Source organism: Cupressus sempervirens, chromosome 1 (genome assembly GCF_028749045.1).
Source record: "Cupressus sempervirens isolate cs-2001-9-10 chromosome 1, ASM2874904v1, whole genome shotgun sequence".
In the NCBI taxonomy this organism is placed as follows: Eukaryota; Viridiplantae; Streptophyta; class Pinopsida; order Cupressales; family Cupressaceae; genus Cupressus; species Cupressus sempervirens.
In genome coordinates this window covers 75946966-75963612 of record NC_143118.1, presented here as the reverse complement: position 1 = coordinate 75963612, position 16647 = coordinate 75946966, and the positions used below count along the sequence as shown (strand labels likewise).

At 33.8% G+C, this 16647-nt stretch overlaps 2 protein-coding genes and 1 long non-coding RNA gene across 3 annotated transcripts; 2 read left to right on the top strand and 1 right to left on the bottom strand.

Annotated features, from left to right (window-relative positions):
• Positions 1-343: 343 nt before the first annotated feature.
• LOC149576272 (uncharacterized) lies at positions 344-16647 on the bottom strand. Its single transcript, XR_016361422.1, has 2 exons — positions 16565-16647; positions 344-813 (listed from the first exon to the last, which is right to left on the bottom strand). It is a non-coding gene; the product is annotated as an uncharacterized LOC149576272 (long non-coding RNA).
• On the top strand, positions 8067-9211 carry LOC149576274 (F-box/kelch-repeat protein At1g80440-like). Its single transcript, XM_089816727.1, has one exon. It carries the CDS (start codon positions 8067-8069, stop codon positions 9102-9104), a length of 1038 nt encoding a protein of 345 aa, XP_089672853.1. The 3' UTR covers positions 9105-9211.
• Positions 9377-10444, top strand: LOC149576273 (F-box/kelch-repeat protein At1g80440-like). The gene has a single exon (XM_089814805.1). It carries the CDS (start codon positions 9377-9379, stop codon positions 10442-10444), a length of 1068 nt encoding a protein of 355 aa, XP_089670931.1.

The following is a 16647-nucleotide window of genomic DNA, read 5'->3' as shown; positions in this document are numbered from 1 at the left end:
TAACATATATTTGAATGAAAATGAATCAAACAAATTGGAAATCAAATCCAATGAATACAACTAGAGTTTTTGTTTCATCAAAATATGTCCATACCAAACATTCAAATCTATCTGTAGTTGGGCATCCTCAAATCTGCAAATAACCAACTTTAGAAAAACTAGCATAACTTCTTTAAAACTTAACAAAAATTTTTCAAACCAAAAAGAGAAAGAATATTATTCATCCTAATCTTCAAATTTATAGAAAATACAAGAGTTCCAGGCTGTACATGGTCATACAAGACCTGGAACCAACACTAAAATAGTTAAAACCAATCAAAATGGCAAGTTCTTGAGAAACCAATTGTTTCAAAAATGATCTATTCTTCTTCTCATTCACCCCTTTCTATTTGGAATGACCAATACAATGATTTTAAAGTGGTTTTGGTGGTTTACAACTTCCCAACCACCTCTTTAACCAACCCAACACATTCTTTTAACCCTTGTACATTTTTCAATGCTTCTTTAAGCCCTCCCATTATAATGTAAATGTATTTTTTTTTCTATTTTTTAATACATCACAATGCAAAGTTCATAATTTTAACCATTTATTCAACATGGTTATAGGGAAATCTAAATGACTTAAATATTACAATATTATGAAATTCATCATAATGTTTGAAGGGTCAAGATGCTCCTACATCAATTCTCCTCCACATTTGGCGCAATTGCTTTAGCTATGCATTAAATCTTCCTATTACGCTCTAGTATTATTTTTGTCCCAGCCAAATATTGCCAAATTTTCAAGCCTCTACTTAGTTTAGAGGGAGATTCCTGAAAAGATCATGTACATATTCTATTAGTATTATATTCAACACATGTTTAGCCAAATCTAGTATACCTTGATCAATAGCAAAAGACCACCAGAAAGATCCTTTTAAATTAAATCCTAATTATCTCCATGTTCACTAATAAGATTTTTTATAATCTAAAAAAATGAGCAATAGTTTAAAATAAATAAAATTATTAGCCGATAGGCTATTAACGGTGGGTATTTCAGCCAAACCTATCCGTTTGTTCAAACCCGATACCATTGGTTGTTTACCAAGTTGAAAACTACTTTCAATGAGCAATCAATGTGAATCTCAAATCAATCTTATTGACCAACCATATTTATTATGATATTTCAGATCCTAGATCATTATATTTCTCAATAGATCTTTTAATGATATGTGAGATTTGTATATTGATTTCAACATATCTCTTAAAGATATGTGAGATCTATATATTGATTTCATGTTTTTGACTGCCTGGCTTCTATAAGAAACCTTCATGAATGATGTAAAGTGAACAATGTAAATATTATCCATTTTCAATATCATCTGGAATCTTGAATAGCATATTATTTTGGGATTCTTGGCCTGACAGTGGATCCCAAGTTATTATTTTTCTCTCAAAGTCCAAACTGCTGGTATATTGATACCTACAATACCCATCTGGCAGCTAGAGACTTTGGAAACACGAAGCATTTATCTCCAATAGCTATGTTGTATCCTGGATGTGTGAGAGACATATAGAATCTCATGGAGTGGGTGTATGGATTGAGCCCAAATTATAAGCTAATGGTTGCTACAAAAGGGCATGGCCATTCAATACATGAGCAAGATCAAGTAGAAAATGGTGTGGTGATTGACATGGGATCTATAAGAGGCATCGATGTGCACAAACATGAGTTGTATGGAGATGTCAGTGGAGGAGAGCTCTAGATCGATGTCTTACATACCACTCTAAAGGAAGGTGTGGCTCCAAGGTCCTTCATGGACTATTTGTATTTATCAATTGGAGAAACTCTCTCTAATGTTGGAATAAATAGTCAGGCCTTTCAGCATGGCCCCCAGATCAGCAATGTTCTCTAGCTCAAAGTTGTCACAGGTAATTAATTAATTATTCAGGATTGTGTATCAATGTTTCAAATCATATTCTATGGCTCATCATCAGAATAGTGAATTGGAGAAGAGACATTGAAACCATTATCATGAAGTTGTAGATGGGTGAGATTGATGAGTTTGGCAAGAGAAAGGGGAACAACTCCTTGCAAATGATGGGCACGTAATCAAAGACGGGTGCAAGAATACACAGTGGAGAGGATGCTATCCAACTCATGATTGCTATCGACGCCTGACATATTCACTTAGTCAAGGATAAGCTCCCTCAAATCTCTCATGTTTCCCATCCACATCCACATGTCTACCATTCTCATATAGCTTGAGGAAAGATCCAGGTACTAGCAAAGTCAACATTTTCCCCAGCTTTGTGGGAATATCTCCACTCAACCTAGCAAATGAAAAGACCATGTAGCACAGACTCTCAAGTCTACCCAATCCACGAGGGATGGAAATCCCTTCAAAGTAATTGAGGCTGAGATCGAGGTGCTCCAGGTGTTGGAGATTGAACAATGTGGAAAGAACATCCCCAATTACATTGCTCAGAGACATACCAATGATGCCTCTGTTTATGTAGGGTTTCCTAGTTTTATATTAACTATTTGTTTAAGTTAATAGTTTAACATTCTTTGTAATTGAGTTGTATCAATTGTTTTATATATTCTAATGCATGTATTAGATGCATATAGCCGCTATTCAAAACCAAGTATTGGCCCAATATTCTTATGTTAATTTTAACATTTTATACACCATTGATGATTTTGATTTTGTGATGATGCATTTGAGTTTATGATAGATTCTTCAGTTGTCTATTGCAAAATCTTAATTTTTAAGATTTATCCTATATTTTACTGTGAGTTGTTCAACATTTTGTGGTCGTTATTTGGTTAACATATATAGTTTTTAATAATTTTGTTAGGTTATATAAGAGAATATGAGATGCGTGTGATATTAGAGCCAAAATTCACTACCATCACTTTACCTTATCATATCATACAAAAACTGAGATGTGTTGAATCACCTATTCAAAAACCCACATTCTAAAAACACTCAAGAAGTACACAGAGAACCATTACAAGCATCATGATAAAAGAATCCAAGAAAATTAATTTAAAAACCTAAGTCCAATCAAAGAATTACCCATTCAAATGCAATGTTATGAATATTGAAGATTATCATGATACCATGAAAGATGTAGCTAATATTAAAAAATCCCAAAATTAATTATAATGCAAATTCTTTTTTTTGCATCCCAAATCCATTATGTTCCCATGATTGTAGGAGAGGACTTAGTAGCTGAGCACCCTAACTGTGTGCTTGTCAAAATCCTATATGATTTTTTTAATTTTAAATCACTCCTATTTATTTATAGCAGTTTCCTGACAAGTCCTTTGTTGATAGCAAATGCTTCAAGGCTACATCATCAAATATGATGACATATCAACATGCTTTTTGCCAAGGTGTCCAAAAAGACTCCCTTAAAAAATGAGATCCATACTTGTGCATTAAGTCATCTTTTGTTCCATTGATGTTGTATTGCATGATAGGTTGCTTTTCTTTGACTCCCTCAAGGAGATGCAAATTATAGGGTTTGGAGTATGGGACAAAGCAGGGTCCATGTTAGCTCTGGACAAGAACCAACACAACAATTCAGTGAATGGCATATTGGAAAGATGTGGCAGCGAAGGAGGTGAAGTACTATGTATGCCAAATTGTGTACGTCACCTCCTCAAGGCTTGCCCCAAATGCAAGAGTTGGCTTTCAAATATATATAGCCTAGATAGACTAGTCCATGCAAATTTTTTTCTTAGGAACTCTCACATATTTTATAGTAGTGTTGTAAGATACAACCAAATTTAGATTGTTTCTAATTTGAATGGGAAATTGAATGAAACTTATACGTTATTTTATTGAACTTTGTGCTCTACTATCATTTTCTAGATCGACACATATTGTCTATCAAGCATGTCAGAAGTACCTTTTTTGGCTAAAGAAATATGGTGAAATACGAGACCTATACCAGATGCCATGGCCTATCTACTTGATGTCATCCATCATACTATCATCATGCCTACCTGTCACCTGGCATTCTAGCATACAGCTCACTTGCTCTCACATAGTTATTTTTAACATGTCTTTAATATATTTTTTAACAGTGAATATCTTAATGTCTTATTTATATTATAGTAATTTATTTATTTTAGAATTATATCAAATTCAAATTGATTTAGTATTTGAATTAAATTGTTTAAATAATTTGAGATATAATAATGAAAATTTTTAATTTAGAATTACAAATACCTATTCTGTTTTAAAAATTGTCATAATTATGTATATTTAGTGTTATAATTTGTATTTTGTTTTGTAATTTGAATGATATTACAAAAATAATTTATGTTTTAAAGAATCATTTTTCTTTTTCTTTTTTCAATTGATTAATATTATATAAGATTATTTTATAAATTATATTTTTTCATTCTATCTTATAGAAGTCAAAATTGTATAAATCATAAAATAAAATAAATTTTAATTTTTATTATTATATAAATATAAAAGGTAAGGTATAATAATTTATATGATTGTACAATTTATTTATTTTCACAATTTCTATAATTATAGAAGTCAAATTAGAATTAAAATTATTTTTATAACTAAGAATACTAAAATTTGGTTTAATTATGTTTGGTTTCTATAATTTTGATTTTTTACAATGGTTTTCTAATATCAATTTCCTAATTTTTAAACATTTAAAAAAAATGAAAACTAAAGAAAACAAAAATGTATTAATGATTAGAAACAAATTCTATATATTTGAAGTAAAATTAAAATAGTAAAAAAATATTGTTGCTTGGTAAATTATTTAGAAAGATAATAAAGAAAATAATAAAAGTGATAAAATGATAAAAGTTACATAGACATCAAATAAATTCACTAAAATATAATTATTGACAACATAATCCAAATGGTTTTGAAGGAGCAATGTATTCAAATTTAATGTAATTTGAAAAAAAATTAATGATCATCAATAAATTATGAGTGTCAATCTTTCTTTTTTTTAATAACAAAATAAATCAAGTTTAGTTTATATAATAAAATTGAAATAAAATAATTTTAATGACCATTAAAATGTGTTAACTTAAATTTAATTTAATATATAACATGGTTTTAATCTTATAAGAAATAATTAGTTTTATTTAATCTAAATTTAAAAATATAATTGTCAAACAATATGATTTCAATTTAATTGATGGCACGCAATGGTTTTTGAAATTATTTAGATAATTAAGATTAAAAATCTTTGAGTAAATTAATAAAAACAAAAAATAATTTTACATTGCAATTTAACTATCTAATGATATTGTCTCTTTTAATAAATATATATTTAAATAATTTATTTATTTAAATGTTGAGTGGAACGAATCCATTTGTTCAATAATTATTGATGTGACTCCGTAATATTAATCAATTAAATATGAGTTAATAGTTACTAGCTTGGAATAAAGGCACTAACATTGTACATATGGATGGGATGACCATGCAATTGAAAGTCGCATGCGAATGACAAGGCTGTCGGTTGACTTAAAGACCCTTAGTATGTTGATCAATTGTACAAAATAGATTTAATCGTGGATACTTAAACTAAAAAATACTTTCATTTTATTTTTTTATTTTTATATCTTCACATAAATGTGTTAATATATTCATACTTAGATATATTATGCTCATCAAATTTATAGATGTATAATGGTTGTGGAAGACCATCTATTGGTGAATGAATGTGGTTTGGAGGATGTGGATACAACTAAAGAAGTTGCAAAAATGATAATTAAAAAATTGAATGAAAAAAGAGTATAGAAGCTAAAGTGGTAGTTCCAAATTGGACCAAAATGTTCTAGTGAGCTACAAATATGGATTCATTTGGATTTGTGGTGCACTTGACATAGACAAATTCAATTGGAAAATTTATGTGAAAGTAGAATGAGTGAAGTTATTCCTTGAAAAATATGTGAATGTATGGAATCCCCATACTCCATGTAGTAGAAACAACACATGACATCGATCTAAGTTGCAAGAATATCCTTGCTTATTGGAAACAACTTCTATCTTCTCTAGAGATATGTGTGTTTCACTATGAAAAACTAATCAATAATGTCCAACGACACATACAATACAATGCAGACACGTGGTTATGCAAATGAGGTACTATTTTAGATTTTTATTACAAAGCCCCTTGGTCTAAAGCGCTAGCTCATCCTTGGCCTGTGATAAGTGTGGAAAAAAATATTGCTACTTTCATTTTCTACATGCATTTCAATATCTTTCTTGCAACAACTGAACAACTTGAAAAGCCTTTGACATACAATTTAAGAGTAGAAGATCACTATGAGAGGTGGTAGATATTGTGTATACACCAAGTTATAAACCCCCTGAACTACCAATATATGTGGTTGTCTAGTTTAATAATTACAGTGGGCCACTTTGGGACTAAGAAGATCCAAAAAGTTTACCTATAACACATATAACCTTGGGTAATCATAGGATAATGTCATTATCCATCTCATGGGCACTCACCATACACAATCCAAAGGATTGACACTTCATAAAATAAAAATTGATATTTGTAAACTAGAATGACATGGTTTGACTTTCACACTTGTATCAAGAGTTAAATTACTAGACAACCTTTGTATAGAGCCACCATCTTCCTTTGATCAATATTCAAGAATGAAAAACAATCCATGTAAAATTATGGGAAAAAAGAAAGAATCTTGATTGCAAAAAGTCTCATTATTGTAAGGAGAGGAATGTGTGCTTACTTTGTTAGTTTTTTAATTGGGCACATTTATGCATTTCAATATCATCTATCCTTAATGTATAAAGTTGTTGTGTTATATAGGTATGGAGAAAATAAACCTATTGTGGCAATGTGATATAGTTTACTAATTTATGCATATTTACATATGTCCAGTGTTAGCTATTAATGCCAGTGTTTACAATAGTTCTATTGTATGATGTGTATTATGATGTGGGCATCTATTATGTTTATTTTGAATGAAACTACTTATTAAATAAGCGTTTTGTGGAGAACATGTTTGTAGCATGCTTTGTCTACATAGCTTGAATTTGAAATATGTTAACTGTGACGCGATGAAACTTGGTGATCTTTAATGATAAATTGGAACATATTTTTAACTTTTCACAAAACTGCGCAAAAACTTCCTAAAGATCCTCATGATGAAACTAAAAACAATACCAAACTAAAAGGTGCAAACTTTATGTAATGTCTATGTAGGGACTACCATTCATCCAAATTATTAATTAATAAAAAATAATAGAAAACAATTGTATTATGATTTATTTTTATTTTTAAATTATTGAAAAAAAATCTCCAGAACATGCAAAGTTTGACCAAGAAATAAAATAATTCCATGATAATAAGTAAAGGTTCCTTTGTTGTGACAATAGATGAGTACCCTTATCCAAACAAGCAATCACTCTAAAAAGGACTCTTTGGACTTAATATTAATTATAAAGTAACTCGTGAACACTGCAATTTCTATCTTAGATTTCTTGTTTTCCTCTTCTACATTTGTTATATGAATTTAAGTATCCTAGATTTAATAATTAAGTGTGTCAAATTGACAATGTTTAATTTTTTTCGCTATTTATATTTCTTTTATATTGTATTAAATTTGTGACAAAAATATACATGAGCAACCATCTTATATAGACTTTCACCTTTTGTCACTATTGGGGTACCCCTTGCTCCTTTGGGTGCAAGTGCTAGTTATATCTATTTAGAAAGATAGTAATTTATAACTTATTGATCTTTATTATATTTAATATAAAAACTATCCAATATTTAATTTTTCAACGCAACTGATATTTCTAAAAATAGTGAGATCGATTAAAAATATTCAGAACATCAGACGTATTCTATATTTGGAACAATTTTTTAAAAAGTGAGCAAATATAGAAAAAATCATGAGGTATCAAGGCACTTTTTGCTAGGTATATATATAACATGGCATATGCTGGGAAATCTATTTGTTTGAGACGTTACAGCTATGCTCTTTGTTTCGAATTCACGTGAGCACTGGTAAGATCAAGATTATTTAAGAATCGTTTCAGCAGTGTATACAAATGATGGAGTATTTTAGTGTAATTCCAGAAGAGTTGGTAAGGGAAATCTTAATGAGAGTGCCTTCTACATCTCACGGAAGAGTGAAGGAAGTATGTAAGAGTTGGAAGAGAATGCTGGAAAACTCAGAGTTTTACGAAGACAGGAGGAGTCGTGGGAGGTCCGAAGAGTTGATATGTTTGATTGAGAATGTTCGCATAACTACATTTGACCCCGTTAACCAGTTATGGGGAAGACTGCCTCCCGTCCCTACCCAATTTGAATTCGACACATTCTCCAAGTGTGTTTGTGTGAAGCATAAACTGGTTTTATTAGGGTTAAGATATGAGAGCTGCAGAGTGGGTTCAAAGAGGAAGAGAATATCAAACATGACTGTTTTGGTCTTTGATTTTGTGTCTTTCCAGTGGAGCAAAGGTGCAGATGCGCCCACCACAGAGGTCATGTTTGACTTTGCGTGCTGTGCATCTCCTGAGGGAGATGAGATTTATATTGCAGGAGGAAGACAATGTGATTGGAAGAGTACGAGCCAGGCCGCAGTTTACAACGTGGAGAGAGATGAGTGGAAGCTTCTTCCCAACATGCTTCAAAAGGAGTGGCTGTGTTCCTCGGTTTTTATAAAAGGAATGCTGTATGTTGTCAGCTTGTTTGATGAGGAGCTTCAGCGGTTCGATCCTGAAAGAGGAGTTTGGTCCACTTTGCCCAACGTCTGGTTTATTCCAGATTGTGTGCATCCCATTGTGGCCGCATTTGGGCGTCTGTATTGCTTCTACTGGGATGCTGTGGCACAATTTGACTCTACACAGAATTTGTGGGCGGAAGTTGATGGGCTTCCTCAGCCGCTTGACAGGGTTGATGCTGCGGTGTTTGGGGATGATGGGATTTGCTTGAGTGGGATTGAATCGGACACCAACGATAAAGTTTTCTACATGTATTACCCTCCATTGGAAACAGGGGTTAACACAGGGAGATGTGTTTCTGTTGAGATGCCTCAATACTTGTCCTACAGCAAGATCGAATCTTTGGCCACTGTGATGATTTGATTCTGATGCTGAGAGGGGAAACTATTATTTAGTAATTGAAAGTCTTTTCAATATATTTAGTACTTGTATTTGAATAATTTAATAAAAAAAACTCAAAACATGCGTCATCTACAGCGTTACATTTCAAAATTAAGAATCAATGTCTATATTTAAAAGCATGCCTATATTTAGAGTCAAATCATATTCTACTTCAATATATATAACTTATGAAAAATAATTTAATACGAGTTGCAATTTATTTGAGCAGAGTGTAACAGCAGAATTGGTTGGTAATGGAGTATTTCGAGGTAATTCCAGAAGATTTGGTGAGAAAGATCTTAATGAAAACGTCTTGTGAATCTCCCGCCATTCTGAAGACAGTTTGTAAAAATTGGAAGTCCGTGCTGGAAAATCCCAAGTTTTATGAGGAAAGATTGAGCGAGCGTGGGTCTAAGGAGTTGATATGTTTGCTTGGAAATGTAGGTCCTCTGGTAACTATATATGACCCCATTAACAAATCATGGAAAACACTTCCTCCCGTCCCTACCCAATTTCAATTCTACTCATTTTCCAAATGTATCTGCGTTAAACAGAAACTGGTTTTATTAGGTTCATATGAGCACTACAAGCACACTGCAGGTTTGAAGCGCAAAAGACTGGCGAGAAATTACAGGGCCATTTTGATCTTTGATTTTGTGTCTTGTAAATGGCGGAAAGGTGCACATATATTGCAAGAGGAAGATTTTGCGTGTTGTGCATCTTCTCATGAAGGACTGATTTACGTTGCAGGAGGAAGAATGAATGGTGAAATCACAAGCCGGGCTGCAGTTTACAATGTGGAGACAGATGAGTGGAGGCTTCTTCCCAATATGCTTGAAAAGGATTGGTTGTGTTACTCTGTTTTTATGGAAAACATGATGTATGTCATGAGAACATATCATCAGGAGCTTCAGCGATTTGATCCAGAAAGAGAAGTTTGGTCCACTTCGCCCAACATCTGGTTTGTTGAAGATTGTGTTGAGCGCATTGTGCCTGCATTTGGGCGTTTGTATTGCTTTCAATGGGATGTTGTGACTGAATATGACTCGGTAGAGAATGTGTGGAAGATTGTTGACGATCTTCCTGAGCCTCTTGACAGAATTGATGCTGCAGTGTATGGGGATGGGATCTTCTTGAGCGGGCTTCAATCGGGCACCAACAATGCAGTTTTCTATATCTACCAACCTCCATTAGAAACAGAAACAGAAAAAGAAACAGGGGCGGAACTGAAGAGACGGATATGGGTCTCTGTTGAGAAGCCTCCACAATTTTCCAATATTGATAGGATCGAATCTGTGTCCACTGTGATTGTGATTATTTGATTGGGGTTTTTCCCAAATTGGTTGTGGTTTTTCATTTGCTGTAAAAATCTGAACTTTTCATTGATTTTGAGAAGACTAACACAGAGTTGTTTTGGTTCGCCTTGTTTGTTTTAAAACAAATTTCTCTGATCAGGTTTTTTTTTCCAAATTGATTGTTATTTTATTGGGCTCTTCAAATTCATTGTTGTATTGTGGCTTTTCATTGGCTGTGAAGAACTAATCTCCAAAAAACTCATCTCCAAATAGTTTACTCACAATGACTACTTAGCGATGCAGCAATAACCTTACTCTGCTGCTGTTCTGATTTTGTATTATTATGATTTTTATTCTTCCAATAAAAACACTTTGAAATTTTAAAAAAATTGCTTCTGAAATCCACGTCAATGCGTAACCGCGTCAGTTGACATCGACACCTACCTACAGTCCATCATATAACGGCTACGTTCCAGATCCAGTATTTATAGGCCTACTTCACAGGATGGGTAAGAACAAGCATCCCGTGGCTGGCTCATTTTTTCCCCGCCAAATCACATTCAAATTGATAGAAGCAAACTTGTTGACAAGAGCCATTCAATGCCAGATAAACTAATCTGTTGTTGTATTACATCTTCGAAGGTTCTTTAATAAAAGTCTTAACACAAAATAAGAAGTTTTAGGCGGTTCTGCTTGGATTGCTGCATTCGTTGCTTCAGTGCTACAGAGCACCAGATTATCAGCAATTCTCTGTCGGCGTTTTCCTTTTCTTCTTCCTTCAAATTGATTGTTATACTGTGCTTTTTTCCTCAACTACTCTAAATTTGGCTTTGCTATTACCTGAAATTTAATGCACCAAGTTATATTCTAAATTTGGCTTTGCTATTACCTGAAATTTAATGCACCAAGTTTTACACTAAATTTGGCTTCGCTATTACCTGCAATTTAATGCACCAAGTTATACTCTAAATTTGGCTTCGCTATTACCTGAAATTTAATGCACCAAGTTATACTCTAAATTTGGCTTCGCTATTACCTGAAATTTAATGCACCAAGTTATACTCTAAATTTGGCTTCGCTATTACCTGAAATTTAATGCACCAAGTTATACTCTAAATTTGGCTTCGCTATTACCTGAAATTTAATGCACCAAGTTTTACTCTAAATTTGGCTTCGCTATTACCTGAAATTTAATGCACCAAGTTTTACTCTAAATTTGGCTTTGCTATTACCTAAAATTTAATGCACCAAGTTATACTTTATTGTAGTGCTGACTGTAATTAGATTTTCTGAGTTCTATAGTGACTTGGGAGGCCCAAAATGCAATTCGGAGCCCTTCTATGGATGTAAGATCCTGTTCCTCATAGGAGAGGCTCTATCTAACTTTTACCATAGATTCCTAATCCAATTAACATGTAGGAGATGTGAATTTGTAGGTGTACAACATGGTTTAACAGAGAAAATGAGTGAAAATTGATGGCTAGTGTGTAGCAGCAGAAGATCTACCTTAAGGAGGTAGTGTTTTTATGTGAAACAATGTTAGAGGATGGTAAATGAATGGTGAATATGAAGAGGCAAGGTCTAGAAGTGAGTTTTGGGGTTTGAACAAGAAGGCCCTAGTTTTAAGCATGATTTGGTGAGGGTTTTGGGGTTTTTGCATTAAACAAGTTCATATCATGAAAATAACTTGATAATCCATTTATTGGGGTCATATTACAATACTGTTGAAAGCTACAAGGTGTGGGGATAATTATTTCTCATACTTCCTTTGTAAAAGTGGGATCATTTGCATGTAAAAACAATCCTTTGTGCCAAAACAACAAGTTTAGTCCAAAACAACTATATCTAAGTTTTTGATATATTGTTATACTCTGAAATGGGTATCTAAAAATGTAATTTATTTGGGGGATGTTTTGAAAAAGAATTAGAGAAAACGTACAAAACAGTCCCAATAGGCCTAATTGGGCTGGTGGGTTGGATAGAGTGCACAGAAGGGTTTGAGGGCATAGTGGTTGGCTGAAGCTTTTTAATCAGTTGTTTCTTATCACAATATTTGGGAATAGGTTTTTGGAACCATTGGGAGACATTGACAAGTGTTGGATATTAATATACCCGTTTGTAACCTTTAGGAACACTTGAGGAGACAAGGATATTGAACCATTTTGCATGCACATTCCTTTAAGTCATCTTGACCCCTAAATCCTCTACATCACTTCATGCCAATTCTAAAATAGGAGTTCAACAGATATACAATATTAGTATATGACGGCAGTGATTTACATGTCATCATGGACATCTGAGTTTACCAATTTAACAACATGTTCTACATCTGTAAACGGAGGAAAACTCATGTTCTAAAAACTTAAAATAATAACCAATCCCTTCTATATCACTTGAAACTTGATATGATGCAAGTCTCATTGTTTACATTATAGTTTTGTTGTGCTAAAAAATAATCTCCACAATAATACTTTCCTTGTTTAAAATAATGAAACCTATTTACATCTCTATCAACAATTTCTCTAGCAATAATGTTGGAGATAAACTTGGTTGCATTGAGGCACTCAACACATACTTGAAGATTATTGGTGATTCTAATAGTTTCTCTAGGGGAAATGCAATTGCCAACTTCTCACTATGGTGGCAGACGAAGAGTTGTTTTTCCTCATCCTCCACATCATTCAATACATGTGTCAAATGTGGACAATACCCTGCTACCTTCATCTCCCAGGACAAATTCTCCAACTGTTTATAGATCTCCTGTATCTATGGTGTGATCTATCTCTTGCATAGAAAATATTTATTGTCTTGTGGCCTTTAATCCAACTACATCCAAGCATAATTTTTTATTTCTCTACCTTCCATCAATTTCCTCACCATTTGTGCATCACCCCACCTATCAAATTTTGAATATATATTTGATAGAAGTACATAAGTTGTAGTATTATCAGGGTACAACTCAAAGAGAAGGTTTGATGTAAATACTCCTAACTTTATATTATTATAAGGTCTACAGGAATCAAGCAAACATGTTCACATAACCATCTCAAGTCTAATTGGCATTTTGATGATAAAGTTAAGAGTTTCCTCAAGATAGCCAGCACAACCAAGAAAATCAGTCATGCACACATAATGATCAATGGTTAGAATAATGCAGTGAGACTAATTCATGCCATTGAATTATTTTTGTCCATCTTCCACTAAGCCTGCATAGGTACATGCTAATAAACAAGCAAAGGTTTTGGTGGATGCCCATGCCAAGTTTCAAATATCTAACTTTGGCACAGGCTGGGAGGATGTTGGCAATAGTTGTAGAGTTTAGCTTCAAACCTATCAATCTCATTTCCTTAAATACCTTGATGGAATTTTTAAATAAACCATTTTGTGCATATCCTACAACCACGACACTCCATGAGATGACATATGGGAAAGGCATCTCTTTGACAATCTTTAAAGCATCATCCAGAGCATCCTAGAGCATTTTAGACAACAATCCATAAATCCATTCCAGAGCATTTACAGAATTAGCAAAGAAATTAGAAATATACCTATTATCTAATAACCATGCATGTAATCATGGTAGAACATTGTCTCTCTATTTCATAAGAAAAAAATAAAATAAATTTGGTGTAACATTGTATTCTATTTGCCCGGGCATGCTTTTGTAAGCCTTAATTAGCAAGCATACAGTTGAAGTTGAAATTCTTTATATGGTTGAAGTTGGAATTATTTATATGCTAATGTTGTAGACTAATGTCATGTGCTTTTCTTACTGGATTGAGTCTATGACAATGTCAGATCTATTTGTAGTTAGATAGATTACTGCCAGGGGAAATTTTACAGAGTTGGAATCAATGTGATTGGAAACCAAAGGAAGCCAATAATGTTGAGATCTATAACAACAAAGGAAACAAGACTACAATAGAGTTTTAAAATCCACCTCATTTTCATAATTAGTTTCAAATAACTTGTATACATAAGCAACATATACTAGAAGAAAAAAAATTAATTTTAGGCTACACATTCAACCAGAGATAGGGACAAGAGAAAGGGTAAGGGCATAGCCAAATAAACACAACAGAATCATTGCCACACATGCAGCAAAGCTTCCAGCACTTGATTTTGCCCTATATATCCATGGGCAGTCAATCCAATGAAGCAATGAAGCAAAATAAGATTAAGTAATAGATCCAACCATTGATTCTGCAACAGTGACCATTGACCCAGTTCCAGTTGCCTAAAGATAAGTAGGGGCCAAAATCTCTCATCCAAAGATATAGATCTCTATTTTTCTATATCTACCAGCAGTAAAACAAGCCCCAGTAAAGCTAGTTACCCCTACTATTCTAAAGGGCAGCCCTAGACAGAGCTACTAGCCAGACAAAGCCCTACTATTTATAAGGGCCACTAGCCACTAGGTAAGGACCACCTAGGTAAGGAGCGTATTAGTAACTTGTTCCTTGGGAACTATGAACACATAGAAAGTAAGATTGGTACTATAGCAAAGGCAGAGGTTGTAGTTGCATTTCTAGATTGGGATCGAAACCTCCTAGCATCAATGGAGCATGGATAGAAGTAAAGGTAGTAGCTCTCTTTGCAGTGTCTTTTGTATAAATTACATATGTAACCAATGGCTTTCTGCCAAAATGGAATGGATGGGATAGGAAAGGAGCAAGCAAGGCCGGAATGAAGAAAGAACTTATGATGAAGAGGTGTCGACTAAGTCAATTAAATGATCAACAACTACAAAATCTACTCAATCAACAGAGTCGACTAGGAGATCCACTGCCTTTTCCTCTATAGGTTATGGAATGGATCCCTATTATTCTATAGGCTCGCCAAGAAACCATCACAGGTGCACAGGACAACCCTATCACATTCAACATGACTCCTCTATGCACTGTTGTTGCAACACCAAGTGCTCAAGTTGGCATCGAGTCAAGGACTCAACTTTCCATAGGGGTAGGGTGCAGAAGGGATACACCGGGATCCAATAGCAACAAGGCAAAATAGGGGCTAGAGACTAAGGAGCAATTTGGAATAACTATTCCCATACACAATTATAGGAAGGGGGCACCTGGGACCTATCAGGGAACAGATGAGCAATTTAGACCCAAACACGGCAGGCAAAATCACAAATGCCTATAATTCTAGTTGGGGAAAGCACCTCAAACAGAGCTCATAGTTTCACAGGTGAAAGAGGTAATAACTATAATGGATGACTAGCTAAGATCCCTCAAAAAAGAATTTGATCCCAACCCTAGCAATAGAAGTAGATAGGACCAAATAAAAAATTAGAGAGAGGGGTACTGGGGAAGAGAATAGACACTACAAGGCTACCTCTGCATGCATTTAGGGTGAAAAAATAAAGCTTTGTTGGGCTACATAAACACCTATTAAGGATCAATATGCAACTTGGGAATGGTATATGTCTACAAATGACCTCTTCATGCATGAAAGCTTCTTGATCACTGACCAAGAGTGTGTGGATCCCATCAGGTATAGACATGCAACAATTACCTACTCTAACTGCTGTAGGTAGCTCAAGGAATGGGAAGCTATAAGCACAAGCTCAACAACAAGCCCTATAATTTTATAGGAGTTCTTACAGGCCATTCACATATCTTATATCAGATCAATAGAGCATGAATGCAGCCTGTATAGAATTATAGAGGTAGGGCAGATTACTATCATTGCTAGAAGATGCTTTATGCATGTAGAGGGCAGAAAAGGGCGACTATTTTAGGTAGGTCACTACGAATATGTAGGATGTTGAGTGATAAGTGACAACATAAATGAAGATTTGAAACAATAGGTATAGCAGCTAGACTACCCTTGTGCTTCAGCCAAACAATTTGCAAATGGGCAGCAATAATCTATTTAGGGGGGCAAGGGCCCATAAAATTATAGGGTAAGGGCATAGCCAGGTAGAGACAACAGAACCGGCATAGGAGAAATGTGCATTAGCACACAATTGGAATAGAGGTATCCATAACATATTTTTGTATTTAATTCTAAGAGGCCATTGCCATAGGCATTCTATATCAAAGATAGCATATATGTTGATAATATTTTTTACAAATCAAAGAAAATATATTCAACTCAAAGAAAATATATTCAACTATATAATGAGGAAAAACTACTCACTAGTAGAAACTGGCTGAGTCTTGTTCTCAATTTGGAGGAATATAACCCGAATCCTTATACTACTATGTCGTAGAAAATCAATA